Below are 22623 nucleotides of genomic sequence, written 5' to 3'. Positions count from 1 at the left end.
GTATGCAACAAATTAGACGTGGCACTTCAGGGTAAACATGTAATAACGTTTGAAAAGAGAAAAAGGATAAGAGGCTGTCAAAAAGTAGTTTTATGGTTGATGTTTTCAGAAGATTATCTCAGCTGACAAATGACAACGTTAATGTTTAACTTTCAAAATGTTTTTTGGGGAGAGAAAAGGGTTTCTGTATATAGGTTTACTTTTTACGAACTGTGAACTTTTGGTCATGACTGCTTTTGTTCTTGTATTCGGACACATTTGTTAAAAAATGAAACCGTATTCTTGGGAGTCAGGACTCACATTGATGCAATGATAAGGCTGAGTCAGCAAGACTAGGGGGGAAAACTGTGAACACATCAAGGCCTCTATTGCATAATAGTATGCAATGGAGTTCAAAAAGCATTGAATACATAGGGACAGAGAAGAGGTTCCCGTAGTGCCTATAAACAAAGTGGTAAACAAAAGATGGGAGTACTATTTCATACAAAGGCAAAACACAAGGAAATCAAGTGACTTGCCAAGGCCGTACATTCCTTTTTCTGCATGCAGTGTTACAAGTTTCATTTGACTATTTGGAGGGACGAGTAGAGAAATGCAACGTTTTTCTTTGCCATTAATAGCAATGACAGCTCAGACATGTTTTGCCACGCTGTCCGCAAATATGTAAGGTCATTATTCATAGGGGTGTCAGGTTGTATAACACGGTATGGTACTCTGTAGCCCCATAAATGTCGTTCATAATTCTGTAATGTACCACAATAACAAACTGAATCATTTTAGTAAAAATGAAGCATTTAAATGGGACATACAATTCATGTAAGTTCAATTAGGAAGCCACCGAGCGTCACTTCCGTACACACAAGATGGCGGCACCCATGTGGGCACTGTGCGGCCGCAAAATTTGCAGGTATTTAATATTTAAGACGACCGTTTTCATTATTGTGGAAAAATGACGTTATTTTGTGACTTCATTGATTTACGACGCTGCAAGAGTGACACATGACGCTTACACAGTGGCTCGATATGATGGATTAAGCGTTCACGAGTGTCTTTTGGTTTAAACAAACGCTGTCACCGTCATTAAAACTAAAGCTTTATCTTTTATATAAATTAATATTCGAGATTTTTGGGGGGCTTGAAATCGCACGAATGAGCTGACAGTCAAATTAGTTCAAGTTGTGCTGATGCAATTTCAGCGTAATTTCTCACCTTAAGGTGTGTGGGGGGGCGGGGTTGGGTTGAAAGAAGTAAAGACGCCAAGTCTCGTAAAATACAATTTCATTAAACGTAATTTAAAATATTTATTTGTTTTTAAAATTGTTGATCTGCTGTCATAGCATGTAGGACTGGACTGAGACGTAACCGAGAAATGTCAAGATCAGGAGTCCCGTGATAATGACGTCATTTTGTGTAATGGGTGTGCTCTACGACTAAGCGCATTTTCGTTGATAGAACAATGATAACGTGGAACGGGAGTGATTTTAGGTTCAGAGCTTCCCCAGCTTTTGGCTAGTTTTTATTTACCTCTCCACGGACAACCACGTACAAATATCCTCCAGTCATTCAAATATATGTTAAAATGTTTCTTTTGAGTCTTTTTATTACATGTTAATCCAGTAGTGTATGTCAATTCTCGTTGTAAATACCCTTCAATACGTTGTGATTCCATACCTGTCAACCTGTACGGTTTTGCCCTACAAAGTAAGTTTATTATGCATTTTAAGACGTGTACGACGTACAAGAAAATCTGTACGGAAAAACGCAAATTTCTCAATGATGGGTACCATCCGGTATACACCGACTATGACGAAACGGCAAATCAATCAAGTCAAAACAGTTCGCCGCGGTAGCCTCTATCTCGGTATCGGGTTTTTTCGTTGCAAAGCGAAGCGGTTTGATCCTAATGTGCGCATGCGTCTGCCGCCTGGGGATTTTATGTGGTAGTTATGTAGTGAAAGGAAGTCCGTCTCTTTTTAGAGAACCGGCTTTTTCGGCTCAACTCATTAAAGAGAGCCGGCTCTCAAACGGTTCACTTGCTTTGCTGCATTATATTACGAATTATTATGTTGTATAAAGAAGTTAAGAAGAAAAGGAAGTATAAAAGGAGAAAATGAAAAAAGACAGGTTTGTGGTTATCCCTTTAATCAGTATATTACCAACAATAATTTAATGCAGAAAATGAATTCGTAATTTGAATAAGAAAATGTATTATTCTACTTAATTATATTTGCATGTACTTTTTCCTTCTACAGTGAACGTTCAAGCTACTTAATTTTTGAACTTTTTTATAATAAACCTCATTCATTTCGAGCAACTCAGGATTTCGCAACAAATTGTTAATTAACAATATATATGATATAACGAAACACATGTACAATATAACATGTTAAACTACATAAATAAACACGTTTGAAAAAAAAATATGGTGTAAGATTATTTTGTATGCGAAAATGCGACAGTTTGTAAGGGCATGGAGCCGTGGAGGTTGACAGGTATGTAATTCAGTCATTTTAAAGAAGTAATACACAATAAGAAAAAACATAAATAATTTAACTGAGTCTCAAACAAAAGCTGACTGATCACCAATAAGATAAGAATTCAACATCACAAAAATCAGTATTGATTCCCAACTTTTTTTTTAATAGTCATGTTTATTTGTATAACCTTTAAACACGAGAAGTCTCAAATGGCTGCACTGATGCCAGACTATTATTACACCATCCCCTGATTAAAAAACCTACATAACAGCAAGGAAAAACTCAAAACCTCAGCATGAATGTAAATAAATGTTCTTCATTTATATAGTGCTTTTCAAGTCAATGAAGACCTGAAGCGCTTTACAATGTGCTTCACACTTACCCATTTACATACACTCACACTTCGACATACAACACGGGGAAGCTGGGAATTGTACTTGCGACCTCTTGATCCCAAGACGAGTGCTTTATCCCCAGAGGTACCTCCACCCCCAGCATGAGAAAATGAAGAATCAAGCTTTTTTTCCTCCGTGATTGTCCCCCCAAAAATACGCTGCAAAGCATGCATCATCTCTGAAGGGTGTAAGGACTCATTACACTCACAACGGCGACCAGATGATGAAGGTGCTGTATCTGAGTCAGATCAGGAGGCGTTTCCTGCGACTGGTGACTATGGAAACCAGTACTGTTTCATGTGGGTGAGAAAACCCCTAACCAAAACAAAACAAAACAACTGGAGAGAAATAGTCCTAGGCGGTACTTGCCCAAGACACACCACAGGAAATGGTACCCCAACAAACCCTTGTGATTAGGGGATCCATCTACCAACCTACCCTGGAAAGAAATGGGAAAGACCAGGCCGTACTTGTCCAAGACACACCACAGGAAATGGTTCCTTGACGACCAATGGGGTTACAGAATCCATGAACCGTGATTTGTCACTTTACCTAGTCAAGAAGGTTACATCCAAAACTGGACTTGACAAAGAACTAGACAAGCATGCTGGCAAACATCAGTTTGATCAGTAAAAGGCTTATAGATGGTCAATTAAATGTGATGATAATGTGGTCATCTGATGAAGACAAAAATACACAATTATCAGAACACCTCTTAATTTTTAATCCGGACAGGACCAGGTCACTACCAGGTTTGTGTGCCATCTTGCTGCTTGTTGTGGCACTGGTTTTCATTCACATTAGACAACAGTGCCATCTAGTAGTCAAATATTAAACACTGTGGCTTTAGGATCAGTTATTGTCCTCAGCCATGGGTGTCGAGCTCAATTGCACAGAGGGCCAAAACTCAAAACACATTTTTGGTTGTGGGTTAAACAGGATAAATATTTATTGAATGCACTAAAACTGGAGGTAAAATATGTTATTACTTGGCAGCCCAAGGCGATTAATGATAAAATTCGCTGACATTTACACTCAGGAGAAACAAGCCTGGAATTTCCCGTTTTATAAACTAATGTGTTCTCCTTATGTCAAGCTCGACTCCAATAAACCACAACACTGTCAGGCTACAGCTAATTCAACTGATGCGGGAAATTCTCCAAAGTCTTTCAGCGGCAAGGCAGCTGAAGCGCTGTATTATGGGACCTGTAGTTTGAGAGGTATCTACCGGGCCATTATAGTAGATGTATGGAAAATGATTTCACAGGCCGGATATAATTGTACGCCGGGCCGATTGTTGCCCCCGTGCCGTGGGTTTGACACACATGTCCTAAACGCCAACAAATGAGGATTTGCAATGAATCTTCGAAAGTCTGATCTGCCGTCAAAGATCTGCCCTTCTTATTTTCAAAGGCAGAACAGTTTCCAATTCTAACCAAGCATTTCAAATTCCATCCACTGTATTTTCAGTATATAAGGCGCACTGGAATATAGGACACTTTTTTTTTTTACTACTATGCTAATGCTAACAATAACATGTATGCATTTCAGATTACGTCCTGTAAACTGCGTTCAGAGACGTCTCTTCCACTCTGGTAAGTTAAAACAAAAAGTGTTGTCGTACGCTGAACTTAAAAAAAAAAAATCGCTATCTCTTTCCTGTCAGGTCGCCAGTTCCTGTTTCGTCCTCGCCCCCTCCCCATCTTGGTGGTGACGGGAGGCGGTTACTATGGTTACCAGCATTATAAAAAGCCTGACCCGGAGGATGGAGCCCCTCCTGCTTTGGCCACTCCCACACAGGTGAGGAGTTGAATTCCAGCACTTTAATAGACAAAATAGACGATCGTTTGCAAGTTGAATTTGTAAGTTGCTTCAGTGCTATATTTTTTATTTTTAAGGTTTATATAAGTATTTTTAAGGCTTGTAAAAGTAACCTGTATTGTTTTTGACTAAAAAATAAACATTTCCTAAAATAATATGCTCTATAAAGATAAATAAAGTGACAAAGCAGGCTGAATGATGAAGCATAGTACTGAAAAACTAAGCTACACATTAGGCATTGAGACTCCTTGTGATTAAGGTCCAAACAAATAAACATGACTTGACTATGAAGATAGATAAAGTTAAGTTTAACTTACTTTTGAAAGAGTTAGATGACTTTCTCCTCCATGGTAAAAAGTGGATGAAAAAAAAGCGATCCAACCATTTTCTCAACCGCATCAAGCTTTCTTATTCCACTTTCATTTAAAAAGAAACGACTCGCCTTTTCTTCACACTTTACATCAACCATAATGAATGGATGCATGAGATCTTAAACACTAAAAACGTCAAACTTTTTAGCGTGCTAGAGATACAGTGCAGTGTGTATACACACAAACCAGTAAGTAGAAGCTGACTTCTTCTTCGGGTGGATGCTGGGTGACCCCTCACAGCGCCACGTGACGGAAAGAATCACTACAGTAATGTCCTGTACTCAGAAAAAAAGGGGAAACACAATACAAAATCTAACTTACAGCAATGTCCGGATATTTTTCGGCATTCCCAAAAAATGTTCGTATCTACCGTTGTTCGTAACTCGAATGTTTGTAAGTAGGAGAGCGTCTGTAGTAAAAGAAAATTCTTACTCAGTTTCAGGTGTTGGATTTAAATTTCTAAGTTGGTTTATTCTTGGTTTAATAACCCTGTTTTATTTGTATTACAGTATAGTTCATTCAGTGCCACAACATATATATACGTTTTCAGAAGTCTTATGAGTGCCAAAACATAAAACTGTTTTTTGGGTTTTTGTTTGGAAAAAAAACTGTTCTAAAGGCTTTGGTACTGCTGTAAGTATCAAGCCTCTGAAAATTGTTTTAGTATAATAAATCACCACTATATGGCTATGAACAGATCTTTGTCCACACATTGAGTACCCCCCACTTTCTCGCGTTGCATTACTTCCTCTATCCAGCGATTGAGAGTGTTTGGTCAGCCCCCAAGTGACTGAAATCGTGTCATCATGTCAACGGAAATATCGGGCGCCAAATTCCAATCCAAGAAAAGAGGGTCAGCCGGCATCTCAGCGCTCATTTTAAATGCCCATATGCGGCCGGTTGCAGAGGTTCCTGTTATTCAAATTGAAGCTTTGATAATTAATTATCTTGCCACACTTGGGATTATGGTTGCTCACTGTTGTTTCAAGCGCTGCTCACCGACTTTGTGTGAACGCTCAGACCTGTGGAAAATTAGAGGGAACATTGGTCACAAGGTATACATTTTTCAGTTTTGAGCGGTAAAATTTAGCAGCAACAAAATAAGTCCCAGGATATGTTCTCACTGTTTTGTGCGCTCTTTTAGGGTAGTGATGGCCCCAGGGAAGAAGCTGTCTCTGAGCCTTTTTGTCCCCTCATGTTGAGGTGTTTGAGTTTTTCCTTGCCCTCATGTAGGTTTTAGATCAGGGGATGGTGTCATAATAGTCTGTGGTTTGCGATAATCTGTGGTCTGCAGCCCTTTGAGACTCCTTGTGATTAAGGGCTATATGAATAAACATGACTTGACAATGTTTTCCTATTCAGGTACTTTGTAACATGAAACTATCGTTTCTATAGACTTGTGTAAGTAGAGGTACCACTGTATAGTAATGCAAAACATGTACTATTTCCTCACATTTTGCATGTTTAAGAATTTGGGAATACCTTTAAAATGGGTTACAAGTGCTCTTACAGATAAGCAGGGTGGAGCCTAAGGAGCAATTTAGAAAGTGGGCGGGTCCTCACAGCGAATTTAATCGCTTTAGCGCGCGTCGGCGCTCGAGCGGGAATCGAACAATGACTCGAACAGCGAGCGGCGTGTCGTACCGGCACCGTCGCGGCGCTTGTGGTTGTCGTGGCGCCCCGTGGAGGAAGCGAGACCCTCTGCGGCGTGTCGGCAAAACGCTTGATGGAGGAAAAGGGGGAGGAGGAAGGGTGAGTCGAGCCGCTGCTCGACTCAGGTAACTCAAAAACACCCGTTTCTTTGATGAGTCTGCTTGTGTTTTGAGTACACGCACACATACTTGATATATTATTGTGTGTTTGCTAAATCAGTTGTTGATTTTTGTTTGTGCTATTTAACATCTATGCATGTGGGCAGAGTGAGCATGAGATGATGCTAATTCCTCTTGATCCCGTTTTAACCCCCTTAGTCCACACGCGCACTCCAATTTCTATCCTAGATGCATTTGTGTTCCCAATTGTGTAAGCCACTCAAAGGGAATGCAAAGAGAAAGAAAAGGTGTAAAAGAAGGAAAGAAGAAGAGTAAGAGAGAAAGACAGTGAAAAAGAGAGAAAGAAAGAGAGTGAGGAGAGACTGAAGGAGAAAGAGAAAAAAAGATAGAGATAGAGCAAGAGCAAGTGAGAAAGATGAATAATGAAAGGAAGAAAGCAAGAAAGAGATAAGGGAATGCAAAGAGAGAAAGAGGAATAAAGAAGGAGAGAAAGAAAAAGAGGGAAAGAAGAAGAGTAAGAGAGAAAGACAGTGTAAAGGAAAAAGAGGGAAAGAGAGTGAGGAAGGATAAAGAGAAAACGATAGAGATAGAGCAAGAGCAAGTGAGAAAGAGATGAATAAGGAAAGCAAGAAAGAAATGGAATACAGAGAGAGAAAGAGAGGGATAAAGAAGGAGAGAGAGGAAAAATGTGAAAGAGGGAAAGAAGAAGAGTAAGAGAGAAAGACAGTGAAAAAGAAAAAGGGAAAGAAAGAGAGTGAGGAAAGAAAGAGTGAAGGACAAAGAGAAACAAAGAGAAAATGATAGAGATAGAGCAAGAGCGAGTGAGAAAGAGATGAATAAGGAAAGGAAGAAAGCAAGAAAGAGAAGGGAATACACGGACAGAGAGAGAGAGAGAGAGATGGAGGAGAGACAAATAAAGTGTGAAAGAGGGAAAGAAGAGTAAGAGAAATACAGTGAAAAAAGATGGAAAGAAAGAAAGAGAGTGACGAGAGAGAGTGAAAGAGAAAAAGAGAGATAAAGAGAGCATGAAAGAGATAGGGAAAGACAGAGATAAGGGGGAGAACAAAGAGGGGGATGGGAGAGCTAGAGAGAGAGAAAGCTAGTCAGTTTGTGGCACATTCGGTGGTAATATTTAAGACTGCAGCTCATTCTTTTCTTGTGCTTTTCTCGGCGTTGTCTCGCGGGCCGGATCCAAACCTTTGCGGTTCCTGATCTGGCCCGTGGGCCACACGTTTGGCATCACTTTCATAAATCTCGATGTACACGAGCACCCCAACTTTGAGATGTTTTTTGGGTACCAGAACGTTGCGTTTTACTCGAATAAATATAAATTTTCACTCGGCGCAGAACATGAACGTCAACACGCCGAATTCCGACTTTGGTTTTTCAACCTTTTTCGCTCTCTTCCTGCTTCTCACGAATCCTGCACGAACCAATCAGAATGCAGCTGCCACACTTGGCCCGCCGTCATCTGAGCGCGCTCTGTACGCGGGTGCGTGGCTCCTCCCCCTGGCGTCGTCGGCCAATCGCGTTCATCTGCTACCTCCTGCCTCTCCGCACCCTGCAGCTGCTGGCCAACCGCGTGAGGGCCTGGCCTTTGATTGGCGGCAGACCCCGTTCCATTGTTTCTCTGGCTCCTTTTCACTTGTTGTTTCGTCTGCCCACAGGTGGCGCTGTATCGATCCTTTCCCACTCGCGTGCTGTCTCGGGCCTGGGGCCGCATCAACGGCGTGGAACTCCCAACCTGGCTCCGCAAACCTATCTACTCGCTTTACATCTGGACATTTGGTGTCAACATGCAGGTCAGTCCACATTAGATGTAAGATCGGGACTACAAAAAACAGCCCCAGGGTTCGTACGGGTGCTTGAAATCCTTGAAAATGCTTGAATTTTAATTTTGTGTTTTCAGGCTGTTAGGAATTTAAAGACATTATAATGTATCGTTAACTAATTCGAACAATTTGGTAATCTGACTCCATTAACCAAACACAACTTACATTCGCCTAACAATACATGCTCGTTTCTTTATGGAAAAATGAACAAGAGAACGGGATTTCCACACAGGGGCAGATTTGATTTCTTAAATAATTTAGCTAAGTGAACTCCATCAAATATATGGCCGAATTAGTGTCGCTCGAGTCCCTGTCAAGGCTCCTCTCTCGATCTTCTGCTTCCTTCTCTCGGCCCACGTTATTTTCCGCAAGCTGGTGTGCCGGCTCCTCCCATGGGCGTGCCAATGAAAGCCCCCACATGGGGTCCCCCCCTCGCCTCGATGTCTGGAGAAACTCAAAACAACACCGAGCGTTTATCAAAACAATGCCTGACGTCCTTCGTCAGAGTCCTGTTATCAAAATTCCCCGGCCAAAACATTCCGAATTTGGAACAGCGTGACCTGAAGCCCACTCAGTCAAAATCTTCATCGCACCCGATAAATGTAACTTGTATTTAATCGTATAAAATCCTTCACCGCTTATCCAAAAGCTGTATAGAATATTACCCGTTCCAACATATCCTGGAAAAGCTGGAACATGGTGTTACACAGCAGACTTTTGAGTTGAGATTTTTCATCCCTCAGGAAGCGGCGGTGGAGGACTTGAGTCACTACCGCAACCTGGGAGAGTTTTTCCGGCGGGGCCTTAAAGAATCGGCGCGGCCGCTTTGCTCTGCCTCCTGCCTGGTAAGATATCCATAGCGAGCTCCGCATTCTCTTCCGGCGCCGCCAACAAAACCCGAAAATTAAATTTAAACCACTGTTGACGGCAGGTGTGTCCGGCAGACGGCAAAATTGTTCACTTGGGTCGCGTGTTGAATTCTGAAGTGGAGCAAGTGAAGGGCGTCACGTACAGCTTGGAGAACTTTTTAGGGCCGCAGGACGGACCCGGTAACGGTAAGAACTCCGCTCGCACACAAATGCTGATGAATTACTCGCAGACTAATTGGCATAACCACTATCGCAGTGAGGAAAATAAGTATTCGAACAGGCTGCTATTTTGCTATTTCACTTAGAAATCATGGAGGGATCTGACATTTTCATCATAGGTGCATGTCCAATGAGAGAGTGATAAACTAAAAAGAAAAATCCAGAAATCACAATGCATCATTTTTTAAACATAATTTATTTGTGTGATATATATATAGATATATATATATATCTATATATATATCTATATATATATAAAAAGATCAAGCGAGCGGCAGCCTTTCCAGCAGCTCGGCGTAATTTCACACTTTTTGTTATTTATTGTTTTAAGTGTCTGCTTCTATCTTCAATGTTTTTTGTCCCGTTTGACAACTACACTTTGGATTACTTTCTATCTTATCGTTATGGGTTTTAACACACAAAACTGCGTTTATTCGAGGAATCAACTCCTTGCCCTGAAGAATTCTCATGCCGGCGTGATAAGGGGGCCCTATCGTGGATGGAGAGCTGCTGCTAGCTAAGCGGCTAGCAACGTTATAAGTCTTCAGTACCGTCCTTAATCATGGTAAATGTGAACTCTCTACCAGAAAAGACCGAAAAACTGGCTGTGCTGGTGAGAAACATCAAAGCGCACAGGGAGTGCAGTTTGCTGTGTTTTACGGAAACGTGGCTCACGTCTAGCATCCCGGATGCTAACGTGGAGCTACCCGGCTTCAGCGCTGTTAGGGCAGACAGAGACACAAAAGCCTGCGGCAAGCGGAGAGGAGGTGGACTCGCTAACACGAGGTGGTGTAACCCTGGGATCAAAGATTTCCATCTGCCGCAGGGACGTCGAACTTTTGGGCTATCGTGTGACGTCATCCACTCAGCTGTGGCTAAACTACAACAAAGCACCCCGAAGGCATCCTGTTAATTTGTTAATAAACAACAAAGGACACTGCTGGAAGTGTGAATTTTCCTACGGGATTGAATAAAATATCTATCTAGCTAGCTAGCTAGCTGCAAATAAGTATTTGAACACCTGAGATAATGAATGTAGCCTTTGTTTGCTATTACAGAGGTCAAACGTTCCCTTGTCTTTCACCAGGTTTGCACACACTGCAGGAGGGATCTTGGCCCACTCCCTCACACAGATCTTTTCTAGATCAGTCAGATTTCTGGATTGTCGCTGGAAAAACACGAAGCTTGAGCTCCCTCCAAAGATTTTCGATTGGGTTCAGTTCTGGAGACTGGATGGGCTACGCTAGAACCTTTTTATGCTTCTTGCAGAGCCACTCCTTGGTTTTCTTGGCTGGCTGTGTGCTTCGGTTCGTTGTCGTCTTGGAAGACCCAACCACGAGCCATCTTCAATGCTCTGACTGAGGGACGGAGGTTGTTCCCCAATATCCTACAATACACGGCCCCAGTCATCCTCTCTTTAATGCAGTGCACTTGTCCTGCCCCATGTGCAGAAAAACAACCCCAAAGCATGATGGTACTACCCCCCTGCTTTACAGTAGGGATGGTTATCTTCGGATTGTACTCTTCATTCTTCTCCCTCCAAACACGCTTAGTGGAATTATGACCAAAAAGTTCTATTTTGGTCTCATCTGACCATAAAACTTTCTCCCAAGACTCCTCTGTAACATCCATATGGTCATATGCGAACTTAAGACGGGCCTTGACATGTGCTGGTTTAAGCAGGGGTGCCTTTCGTGCCATGCATGATTTTGAACCATGCGTCTTAGTGTATTACCTGCAGTAACCTTGGAAACGGTCGTCCAAGCTCTTCTCAGGTCATTGACCAACTCTTGTCGTGTAGTTCTGGGCTGATTCCTCACCTTTCTTTGAATTATTGAGACCCCACGAAGTGATGTCTTGCCTGGGGCCTCCAGTCTGATTGATATTGATCGTCATGTTTAGCTTCTTCCATTTTCTAATGATTGCTCCAACAGTGGACCTTTTTTCACCAAGATGCTTGGCAATTGCTCCGTAGCCCTTTCATTTCTTTGGACAGCTCTTTGGTCTTCGCCGTGTTACAAGTTAAAGTCTTACTGATTGTATGGGGTGGACAAGTGTCTTTATGCAGCTAATGACCTCAAACAGGTACATATGATTCAGGATGATACATCGAGTGCAGGTGGACTTCGAATGGGCAGACTAACAGGTCTTTCAGGGTCAGAATTCTATATGATACACAGGTGTTCAAATACTTATTAGCAGCTGTATCCAACATATAAATTGCTAAAAAAAATCATGCATTGTGATTTCTGGATTTTTCTTTTTAGTTTATCTCTCTCACAGTGGACAAGCACCTACAATGAAAATTTCAGACCCCTCCATGATTTCAAAGTGGGAAAAATAGCAAAATAGCAGGGTGTTCAAATAGTTTTTACTATTTTTTTACTATACTATTTTGCTCAATGTGGTAGTGATCCGGAACCTATATGGCTCTTTTCATGAGTCCATATGGCTTGGAGATAAACCAGAATCTATGTGATTTGCGTCAAGCAGATTGGACTGTCGCTCTTGTAAAGCATAGTTGTGACTATTTGAGTCAGGTTCTGTTCGAAATTATACAGGACGCAATTTTAACTACAGTTTACAGTCAGAGTGTCACACCGTCTTCTGTCTTGATCAAAAGGGATACGATATAATGCCAAATTGGGCTTAGAACCCTGTCCGTTTGCACAGCAAGACATCACCATCGTAAAAAGTCGTGGTTATATTCTTCTGTCAAGGTTATTGATATTTTTTTCAACTCAACTACTTATTCAACCGCCGTGCGCTCGGGTGCTTTTGCCGTCCGTCATGGCGCTCATAATGCAACGTGACGTCATATGCAAAAAGTCAATATCACCTCTAACTGAGCCTTGATTGATCAGTCGACAAACATAGCTCATTTCATTCGCTTAGCATCGGATGCAACGGGAATCGAACCCAGATCGTGGAGGTGAGAGTGCCGTATGCCAACCACTGGGGCCCTAGGATTGCAGATAACAAAGCAAAGGGCATCGATCATACTGTTTTCACAGTGCCGAGTCGTACAACGTTTTAATGAAGCATTATGGGAAAGAGTTCGGCCAAAACGTTATACAACGTGATACCGTGAGTAAAAATACAGTGACGATGAGATCAAATTGAATGTCTTTTCTATGTCATCTATATTCTTAGTGGTCTAGTGTTTACACAGTGGATATTGGGCTTATTATTATATTGGTATGATTGTTAGGAATTAAATATTAAAATGTGCTGTTTCCCAAATTGTTCGAATTGGTTATCTGACTCCATTAACCAAACACAACACTACATTCACCTAAAAATGTACGCGCTCGTTTCTTGATGAAAAGATGAACAAGAGAAAGCCGACATTTTCACACGTGGGCAGATTTAATTTCATAAACTATTTAACTAAGTGAACTCCATCGAATATGGCAGAGTAAGCGTCGCTCGAGTCTCTGTGAAGCCTCTCTCCTCGGCCTACGTGTTTCCGCAAGATGGTGTACCGGCTCCTCCCGTGGGCGTGCCAATGAAGCCCAACGTGAGCTTCAAAACCTCGCCGCGATGTCTGGAAAACTCAAAAGAGCGGAGAGCGTTTCTCAAACAATGCCTGTCGTCCTCCGTCATCAGGGCCTTTCTGCGTCGTCGGATGTGCTGACTATCTTATCAGCCTCACGCCCCGTTCCCGCCATTCCTGTAAACAATAGTTCCTACCAGGGTGCCCTGAACTTTCACTGCTCATTGAACTTAAGCCTACTCGGTGAAACTATTCATTTCACTCAATAAATGTAACTTTTATTCAATTGTATAAAATCCTTTATAGTCAAATGTATAAAATCCTTCATCATTAATATTCCTAATATTATTATTGGGCAGGATTGTGAGAGTATAGTCTGAATTTAAACGGGTCCATGGTACGGAAAAGGTTGGGGACCACTGTTTCAGATGCGTCCTGCTTTAAATGAGCCCCTATGTGACTCTTAAATTGAACTCTTGACTCCCTCAGTGAACCCAGGCAGATCCTCATCTTCGTTCCAGGAGAACCTCCTTAGCAGTTCCGACAACGACTTGTTCCACGTTGTTGTTTACTTGGCGCCTGGAGACTACCATCGCTTCCATTCGCCCGCCGACTGGACAGTGGGCCTCAGGCGACATTTTACTGGTGGGTGTGTTTTGTTTGGTGTTTTTTTTGTGTGTCGGAGAATTATTTCATGGTTTGGGTTATGAGAAGGTCATTAATGGTCTGTGTCTGTTTTTCGTGTGTGTTAGAATCGGAGGTGAGTAGCCAAAAGTAAAAGTACCGTGACTTCAGAATAACAATTTGAAGTAAAAAGTAGTCATCCAAATAATTACTTGAGTAAAAGTAGAAAAAAAAAAGAGAAAAACTACTCAAGTACTGAGTAACTGTAGCAACATCTCGTTTATTGATTTTTTTTTTCTTTTCAAACAATCTTTCAATCAGATTATCAAACCAACAAAGTCTATCCAATAGACAATAAATTACAAGTCTGTGTAATTGTAAGTCTTTGTACTCAGTTTGTTGGGGTGAACTCCCGTGGGTTAAAAGATCTATATGTGAGGCTACAGCTATATACACTGGGCATACAATCCAAGAAAAAAAAACCTCCTAGCCATGCTCACAAGTGTCACCTGATGGTTGTTTGTGTCACTGGTCAAATCCAAATAAAAGAAACAGGGTCTCTGACAAGATAAATGCGCCTTAGTAGAGACAGACGCATACTTACATGGAGTAACGGGTTCAATGTAGCCTAATGTAACAAAGTAAGTCTACAGTTTCTTCTTTACAAATTTAATCATGGCACTGAATTATGTAAGTTTGAATACTCCCCCCCAAAAAACAACAAACTGTGTCTGTTTTCTCACCGTAAATCTTCCTGGAAAGTTAATATAGCAGGGTGGTGGGACTGACTAACACAACAAGATTCCACCCCAAAGTCTTCCTGAGTTTCTTCTTCAAACTTGATAACTGGACTGCCAAAAAAATGAGCATTTTACAGAACTTTCTTAAGGAGAGGTTTAGGTGGTGGTCCCATGGGAAAAAAAGTTGCTATTCTAGAATGCTGCATCTTACAAAAATGATTTTGAGCTCCATTGAAAAGTAACTTAAGGTTATCTTATCCACCATCCAGATTAGAAAAATTTAATATGTAGTTATTGTGAGATAACTGCATGCTATTGTTGCACGGAACCCCCTCGGAAACACGTTGGAGAAAACGAGCATTAACATGTTCATATTCATCAGTGGTTCAGAACCTATGGCTCGTGAGCCATATTTGGCTCTTTTCATGAGTACATCTGGCTCAGCGATAAGATAAAACTCAACTAGATATATACAGACGCTGCCCGACTTACGAACGAGATTGTTCGTAAGTTGAATTTGTCCGTAAGTTGCTTCAGTGCTATATTTTGTATGTTTAAGGTTTATATAAGTATGTTTAAGGCTTGTATAAGTAACCTGAACAATATGCTCCATACACATGAATAAAGTTGAGTGTAACTTACTTTTGGAAGATGTGCTTCAAGAGTGTCCTCCTCCGTGGTAAAAAGTGGCAGAAAAAAAAGTGATCAAACCATTTTCTCAACCACATCAAGCTTTCTTATTCCACTTTCATTTCAAAAGAAACTGCTAGCCTCTTCTTTACACTTTACACCAACCATATTGAATGGATGCACGAGTTATTAAACAATACAACTGTCAAAGTTCTTAGCACGCTGGAGATACAGTATAGAGTGTTTACACACGAACCAGGAAGTAGAAGCCGGATTACTTCTTCGGGGTGGATGCTGGGTGACCTCTCACAGCGCCACCACACACCGATAGCGCCGGAAAGAAGCACTACAGTACTGTACTGTACTCGGAAAAAGGTGGACACAATACAAAATCTAACTTACAGTAATGTCCGGATATTTCGACATCCCCAAAAAAATGCTCGTATCTACCGTTTTATGTAGGTCGAATGGTCGTAAGTATGGGAACGTCTGTATAATAGTTGAAATAACCATAAATATCCTTTATGATCCCCTTTCCCAGTGTCCAATATTAAAAACAGAACAAACTTATCAGTAATAGTAACACTTTTTTTCCCTAAATCGGATCATATGACATTCATAATAAGCCATAATGCCATATTCCCTGTCCAGCAAAATGGCCGCCCCCTAAAGAAGAAAAACATTTTATATTTTGCATGAATCTTGTGCAGGTTGTTTTAAGAATCATGCAGATTTACTCTTGTATTATGTCTGATGAAATAAGACTGTTTTCTATTATAAGGATGTAAAAATATGCATTTATGTTTAAAGAATAATAGTACATAGTAAAGTAGTGATACACAACAATTAAAAAAGCATTATTTCTGATATAGTATAGACAAAACTGGTTGTTAGCTTTATGTTTACTGCAGTTGTTTGATAAGGTATCAATAAGTATCTTGTAATTGAATTTCCTCTTAAAGGGACGCTGTGTAATATTTGACAACTAGATGCTGCTGTATTGTGTAGTGCAACCAAAAACGAGTGTTAAAAAGCAAGGTGAAGAATACAAACTACAGAGACTCAAAGTGACTGTGGCAACCTGTAGCACAATCATGTCAGCTCCCTGAAGTTGAGTCTCATTTTATGTAAGATATATATATATATATATATATATATATTTCTTGAGTATTTAAACAAATGCATGTTTACATGATGGTTTATGCATTTTAGCTTAATATTCATATAAATCAGGGCTCTCCAACGTGGTGCACAAGGGTGCCCCCTTATGAAAGCTGAGGTGCCAGTGGACCTGTTCTGAAAAAAGCTCACTAGTATTGGGACACAGGCGCTGGCATTATATTTATTTCATGGATCTGATCAACTGTCACACAGAGATCAGAGAAATCAAATACGCTGAAGAATTTGCTTATTTCTGGAGAGGATGTTTTGCGGTTTTGGTGAATTTTGTCTTAAAATATTTGTTGTGGCTCTCTTTTAACAAAACCATAATGAAGTTTGCAAATGGTTCAGGTTCTTTGCTGTCGGTGAGTCCGGGCGTGGCCGGCCGAGTGAAGGCTTTGTTTTGCCTGAACGAGCGAGTGGCTCTCAGCGGCCAATGGCAGCACGGCTTCTTCTCCTTGACGGCCGTGGGGGCCACGAACGTGGGCTCCATCCGGATCTACTTTGACCAGGTCAGTAACTCACCCCCGCTACATTGAGGCGTATATTTCAGGGTTCGTACAGGTGCTTGAAAATAATGGTTTTTTTCAAGGATTTAAAACTATTTAAATTATTGGTGATGTGCCTATAAATGCTTGAAATTGTTGCCATGTTTCTCAACAAGTCTGTTTATAAACGACCCGACACTGCTCTCTGGAGGCTTTGCTTTATCGTTGCATTTCTTCTTCCTTCGTGATTAACGGCAGCTGGCACTAGTTTGTACGGCATTGTCCTATGAAGCATCATTGCCCCCTATGGGACACGTACATCCTAAACATAAACAGGGCACTATGAATGAAAGAATGAATGAAAACTTTATTTGAACATCAAAATAAAAACAGAACAAAAACAATAACTCAACAGCAAAATAACGTTACATAATATGTTCGAAAAGGGGTAGTAAGAAGCAAATGCTTATATTCCCTACTCCTTCATCTTCCCCACCAAATACACCAATGATATAACAACAATTGTAATGATATTAATAATAACAGTTATGATATAACAATAGCAACAATAACACAAAGTTAACCTTAGTTCTAGACACACTATTCCCAATCTCTCGTATCACTCATACCCCATTTTCTTCATCTCTGTATTCCGCCAGTAATGTTTTTTTTGTATTTAAATTTGAACAAGTGAATAGTTGGACACCGTTTGATTTCGTCTTGCAAACCGTTCCAAAGCTTGACTCCACACACAGACACACACATACTTTTCCTAGTGGTTCTCACCTTTGGGATTATGAATTCACTACAGCCCCTTAAATTATAATTTCCCTCTTTCCGAATAAAAAATTTATGGATGTTTTCTGGCACAATGTTTTTGTCGACCTTAAATAGCAGTTGTGCAGTGAAAAATTTTACTAAATCATCTAATTTTAGGCAGCACGGCGGCGCAGTGGTTAGCGCTTGTGCGGCACAGTTCATGTCATGGGAACCTATCTAGGGTTCAAATCCAGCTCCAGACTTCCTGTGCGAAGTTTGTATGTTCTCCCCGTGCTTGCGTGGGTTTCCTCCGGGCACTCCGGTTTCCTCCCACATTCCAAAAACATGCATTTCAGGTGAATTGGCCGGTCCAAATTGTCCCTAGGTGTTAATGAGCGAATGAGTTGTCTGTCCCTGTGTGCCCTGCGATTGGCTGGCAACCAGTTCAGGGTGTCCCCTGCCCACTGTCCGGAGATGGCTGGGATGGGCTCCAGCCCCCCCGCGACCCTAATGAGGATAAGTGGTACAGCTGATGAGATGAGACGGGAGATCTAATTTTAATAATTTGGACTGCAGGAATAAAATATTAGTATGATCTCGATATCCTACCCTGTGTATGGTTCTAATTGCACGTTTTTGGAGGATAAAAAAGGGGCTGTAGTGAATTTTTGTAATTATTGCCCCAGACTTCTGCACAATATGTTAAGTATGGCAGAACTAGAGAACGATATAATAAATGCAATGCATTATAGTTTAAAATGAATTTGACTTTATTAATTAATGAAATGCTTTTAGATACTTTAGTTTGTATGTATCTGATGTGTGTTTTCCAGATTAATTTATTACTATGACATGTGTAATAATGCAAGGATTGTATATCAATTATGGACATTATTGTGAGCCATGCAAAAAACAAATTGGGAATCTGTTTCCCAGTGGGTAATTCTAATGGGAAGAACTTCCTGCAACTGAAAATGTCAGCGACATATCACTGTCATTTTTACCCAACACCTATACAGGGAGAGATATGTATTAAAAACAAATATATTCCCGATTTACTTAAAATCTAAAAATCCTGTCATGACTAATGCAAATGGGAGATTAAAAATCAGGGGTGGAAGGGTTACTTTCAAAATGTAATCCAATACAGTTACTGATTACCTGTTGAAAAAAATGAACCAGTAATCAGTAATCGTAATACTATACTATTGTAGTAATATAACTTGTTTACTTTTGACTACTTTTGAATTACTCCAATACCATCTATGCTAATAAAGTAAGAAAAAGGCATAACATAAACATAATTATTCAATTTTGTTTAAGATAAATGAACAATGTAACCTTGAAAAGTCAGGTAATTGCTTGTAGTCCTATTAAAGTGCTTACATTACAACCACACAGTATAGTTTGTCAAGCAAAAACATTTTTTTTCCTTTATATGGCAATCAAGATATGGTCTGTTTCAGTTCACATTAAAAGAACATTAAAACTTTTTTTTCTGTGTCTTGGGATCAAGAGATGGCAAGATCGATTCCCGGATCCTCCTTCTTATATGTCAAAGTGTCCTTGGGCAAGACACTGAATCCCTAAGGCCCCTGATAAGCGGATAGTTGCCTTGCATGGCTGAGGCTTCTATCGTTGTGTGTGTGAATGTGTAAGTGTGAAGCACATTGTAAAGCGCTTTGGGAGGTCGTCAATGACTTGAAAAGTGCTATATAAATGCAGACCATTTACCATTTACTATTTGTTTTAAACGCACCACATCTTCTCTTGCTAAATTCCCAACAAACTCTGGGATATTTTGTGTCCAAGTTCAAGTTTTTTGTTTGAAGTAGGGATGCCAAAACTCTTGACAATACTCCGATTTACTAGGCTAAAAAACACATGAAACCTTCTGCTTGTGTTCCTCCTAAGGTACTGTGGTTTTAACAAAATAAATTTCTCTGGTTGCATAATGGGCATAAAACACGCCATAAAATACTCATGACACGGCAGGCTAAGTGAAACATTCTCACAATATAACAATACAGTGGTTGTATAGCATACCTGTCGCGCTCCAGGGCTCCATGCCCTTACAAACTGTCGTATTTTCCCTTACAAAATAATCTTACATATTTTTTTCAAACGTGTTTATTTATGTAGTTTAACATGTTATATTGTACATGTGTTTCGTTATATCATGTATATTGTTAATTAATATTTTGTTGTGAGATCCTGAGTTGCTCGACATGAATGAGGTTTATTATAAAAAAAGTTCAAAAATGAAGTCGCTTGGACATTCACTGTAGCAGGAAATAATACATACAAATATAATTAAGTAGAATAATATATTTTCTTATTCAAATTATTCATTCATTTTCTGCATTAAATTATTGTTGGTAATATACTGTTTAAAGGGATAACCACAAACCTGTCTTTTTTCATTTTCTCCTTTTATACTTCCTTTTTTTCTTAACTTCTTTACACAACATAATGATTCGTAATATAATGCATCAAAGCAAGTGAGCCGTTTGAGAGCCGGCTCTCTTTAATGAGTTGAGCCGAAAAAGCCGGTTCTCTAAAAAGAGACGGACTTCCTTTCACTACACGACTACCACATGAAATCCGAGGCGGCAGACGCATGCGCACAGTAGCATCAAACCGCTGGCGTCGTTTGCAACGGGAAAAAAAACGATACAGAGATAGAGGCTACCGCGGCGAACTCGTTTGACTTGATTGGTTTGCCGTTTCGTCATGGTCGGTATATCCCGGATGGTACCCATCATTGACAAATTTGCGTTTTTCCGTACAGATTTTCTCATACGTCGTACACGTCTTAAAATGCATAATAAACGTACTTTTTACAGCAAAAACGTAGAGGTTGACCGGTATGGTATCGTGATTTGAAACACTAATTAACTGCGAAATACAAAAAGATGACAATATTTACTAAATGTCCCTGAATGCATCACTAGCACGCAACTCTGCTGCCCTCACGAAACTGCAGGCTCACGCCAATTCAACAAAATGAGTGCTACATTGAAGGAGAAACAAAATAGACAAAAAGAAAAGTGCTTTTACCTGCAACACTGCGTATATAACAGATAGAACTACCATTCGTGTGCCTTATCTTGTCTCTTGAGTGTCAGTAATGGAAATGATGAGACAGTTCGTCTATCGGCACATTACGTACATGTAAATACAGTTTACCTCAAGATGTAATCCTGCACATTTTTATTTTAACTAACTGTACCTTTTTTTTCTGTAAATGTAACGGAATACAATTACATTTTTTCCCTAATTACGTAATGCCGTTACTCCCTAACTGTGCCTGAAGCTCACCCGTGTGTTTTGTTATTTTCAGGATCTGCAGACGAACGCACCCGGCGACAAGAAAGGGCGTTTTCACGACTTCCGATACTCGGCTCGGGCGGAGCTGACCAAAGAGGGCGTGGCCCTCCAGCGAGGCGAGGCGGTCGGGGAGTTCAACCTGGGCTCCACTGTTGTGGTCCTTTTCGAAGCCCCCAAAACTTTTGCCTTCAGCGTCAAGCCGGGACAGACGGTCAGGATGGGCGAAGGGCTGGGCGGCCTCTGATTGGCCGACCTGCTGGGTTGAACTTAAACTTGAACTCTTGGGGCCAGGGTGGCGGAAGTGAGGGGAGACTGGGTGAAGGACGGGAATGAATCCCACAATGCCTTGCAGCTGCTATGTACATTTTGATATCAACGATCAAATCATGTGAATTAAAGTCAATTTTTTAATCAAGAAATTGAATTTTGTTTCAAACTTAGCTCGATAAGCCGTGGCCTGAATGTTTTGACCCTTCCCATTTTATTTTTATTTTTTTTTGTTTAACCTATCTCGCACAAATAATTGGAGTCAAGGGACCATCGGAGAACCATCCATCAATTATCTGCCCTGCTTATCCTCAGTAGGGTCCAAGGGGATTCTGGAACCCATCCTAGCCATCTTCAGGCAATGGGCAGGGGACACCCTGAACTGGTTGCCAGCCAATCACAGGGCGCACACAGCGAAAGACAACTTACTCATTCACACCTTGGGACAATTTGGACCGGACTATTAGATAGATAGATAGATAGATACTTTATTCATCCCCGTAGGGAATTCACACTTCCAGCAGTCTCATTTGTTGTTTATTAACAGATTAACAGGATGGCCTCGGGGTGCTGTGTTGTAGTTTAGCAACGGCGGAGTGTATGACGTCACACGCTAGTCCAAAAGTTCGAGGTCCCTGCAGCAGATGGAAATCTTTCCGGGTTGCTACACGTTAGCATCTGGGATGCTAGACGTAAGCCACGTTTCAGTAAAAAGCAAACTGCACTCTGTGCGTTTTGATGTTTTTCACCAGCACAGTCAGTTTGTCGGTCTTATTTGGTATAGAATTCACATTTTACGGTAAAAGTGTGCTGGATTTTGGTCCTCATATATTTAAAACCATTTCTGCAAATATTTGAGTGGTTTGAAGACAAGAGACAAAGTTGTTATGGAGTGTCTCAACTGTTACTTTGCAAGCTCTCAAGATTGCACAGGCCAAAGAAAGGAGGGTTTACTGCTTCAGAAGGTTGGTGTACACATTTTGAATCTGTTTTAGGGGGTCGACTTTAGTGTTAGTGTTGAAGGACTTTATACATTTGACTTTAAAAGATTTAATATGATTTAATACAAGTTACATTTATTGAGTGCAATGAAGATTTTCACTGAGTGGGCTTCAGGTCACGCTGTTCCAAATGCGAAATGTTTTGGCTGGGGAATTTTGATAACAGGACTCTGACGAAGGACGGCAGGCATTGTTTTGATAAACGCTCTGCCGTTTTGAGTTTTTCCAGACATCGAGGCGAAGGGGTGGGCCCCACGTGGGGGCTTTCCTGGCACGTCCATGGGTGGAGCCGGCACACCAGCTTGCGTAAAAAACGTGGGCCGAGAGGAGAAGCTGGGAGATCGAGAGAGGAAGCCGGACAGAGACTCGAG

General features: G+C 40.9%; 1 protein-coding gene across 2 annotated transcripts; it reads left to right on the top strand.

Annotated features, from left to right (window-relative positions):
• The first annotated feature begins 816 nt into the window (after positions 1–816).
• On the top strand, positions 817–21414 carry pisd (phosphatidylserine decarboxylase). Of its 2 annotated transcripts, XM_088319778.1 has the most exons (9): positions 817–907; positions 4424–4467; positions 4539–4672; positions 8504–8638; positions 9412–9513; positions 9600–9723; positions 13742–13897; positions 16759–16919; positions 20998–21410. In XM_088319778.1, exons 1-9 carry the CDS (start codon positions 864–866, stop codon positions 21226–21228), a joined length of 1131 nt encoding a protein of 376 aa, XP_088175904.1. In that variant the 5' UTR covers positions 817–863; the 3' UTR covers positions 21229–21410. The 2 variants fall into 2 exon arrangements, with proteins under 2 accessions (XP_088175904.1, XP_088175903.1); XM_088319777.1 differs by lacking the exons at positions 817–907; positions 4424–4467; positions 4539–4672 and adding exons at positions 6572–6842; positions 8277–8418 and having other exon boundaries at positions 20998–21414.
• Positions 21415–22623: the final 1209 nt, after the last annotated feature.

This window comes from Urocampus carinirostris, chromosome 16, assembly GCF_059441175.1.
Source record: "Urocampus carinirostris isolate Australia breed hairy pipefish chromosome 16, RoL_Ucar_1.0, whole genome shotgun sequence".
Classification (NCBI taxonomy): Eukaryota; Metazoa; Chordata; class Actinopteri; order Syngnathiformes; family Syngnathidae; genus Urocampus; species Urocampus carinirostris.
Note: the sequence above shows the minus strand (reverse complement) of the source record. Positions and strands in the feature narration are given on the sequence as shown.

Excerpts from the sequence above, each read along its gene's own strand:
- pisd (XM_088319777.1), top strand. The coding sequence starts at position 6,679 with ATGACTCGAACAGCGAGCGGCGTGTCGTACCGGCACCGTCGCGGCGCT. Across the intron at positions 13,898-16,758 it reads CCTCAGGCGACATTTTACTG|GTTCTTTGCTGTCGGTGAGT; the intron begins GTGGGTGTGTTT and ends CAAATGGTTCAG. Across the intron at positions 16,920-20,997 it reads TCCGGATCTACTTTGACCAG|GATCTGCAGACGAACGCACC; the intron begins GTCAGTAACTCA and ends TGTTATTTTCAG.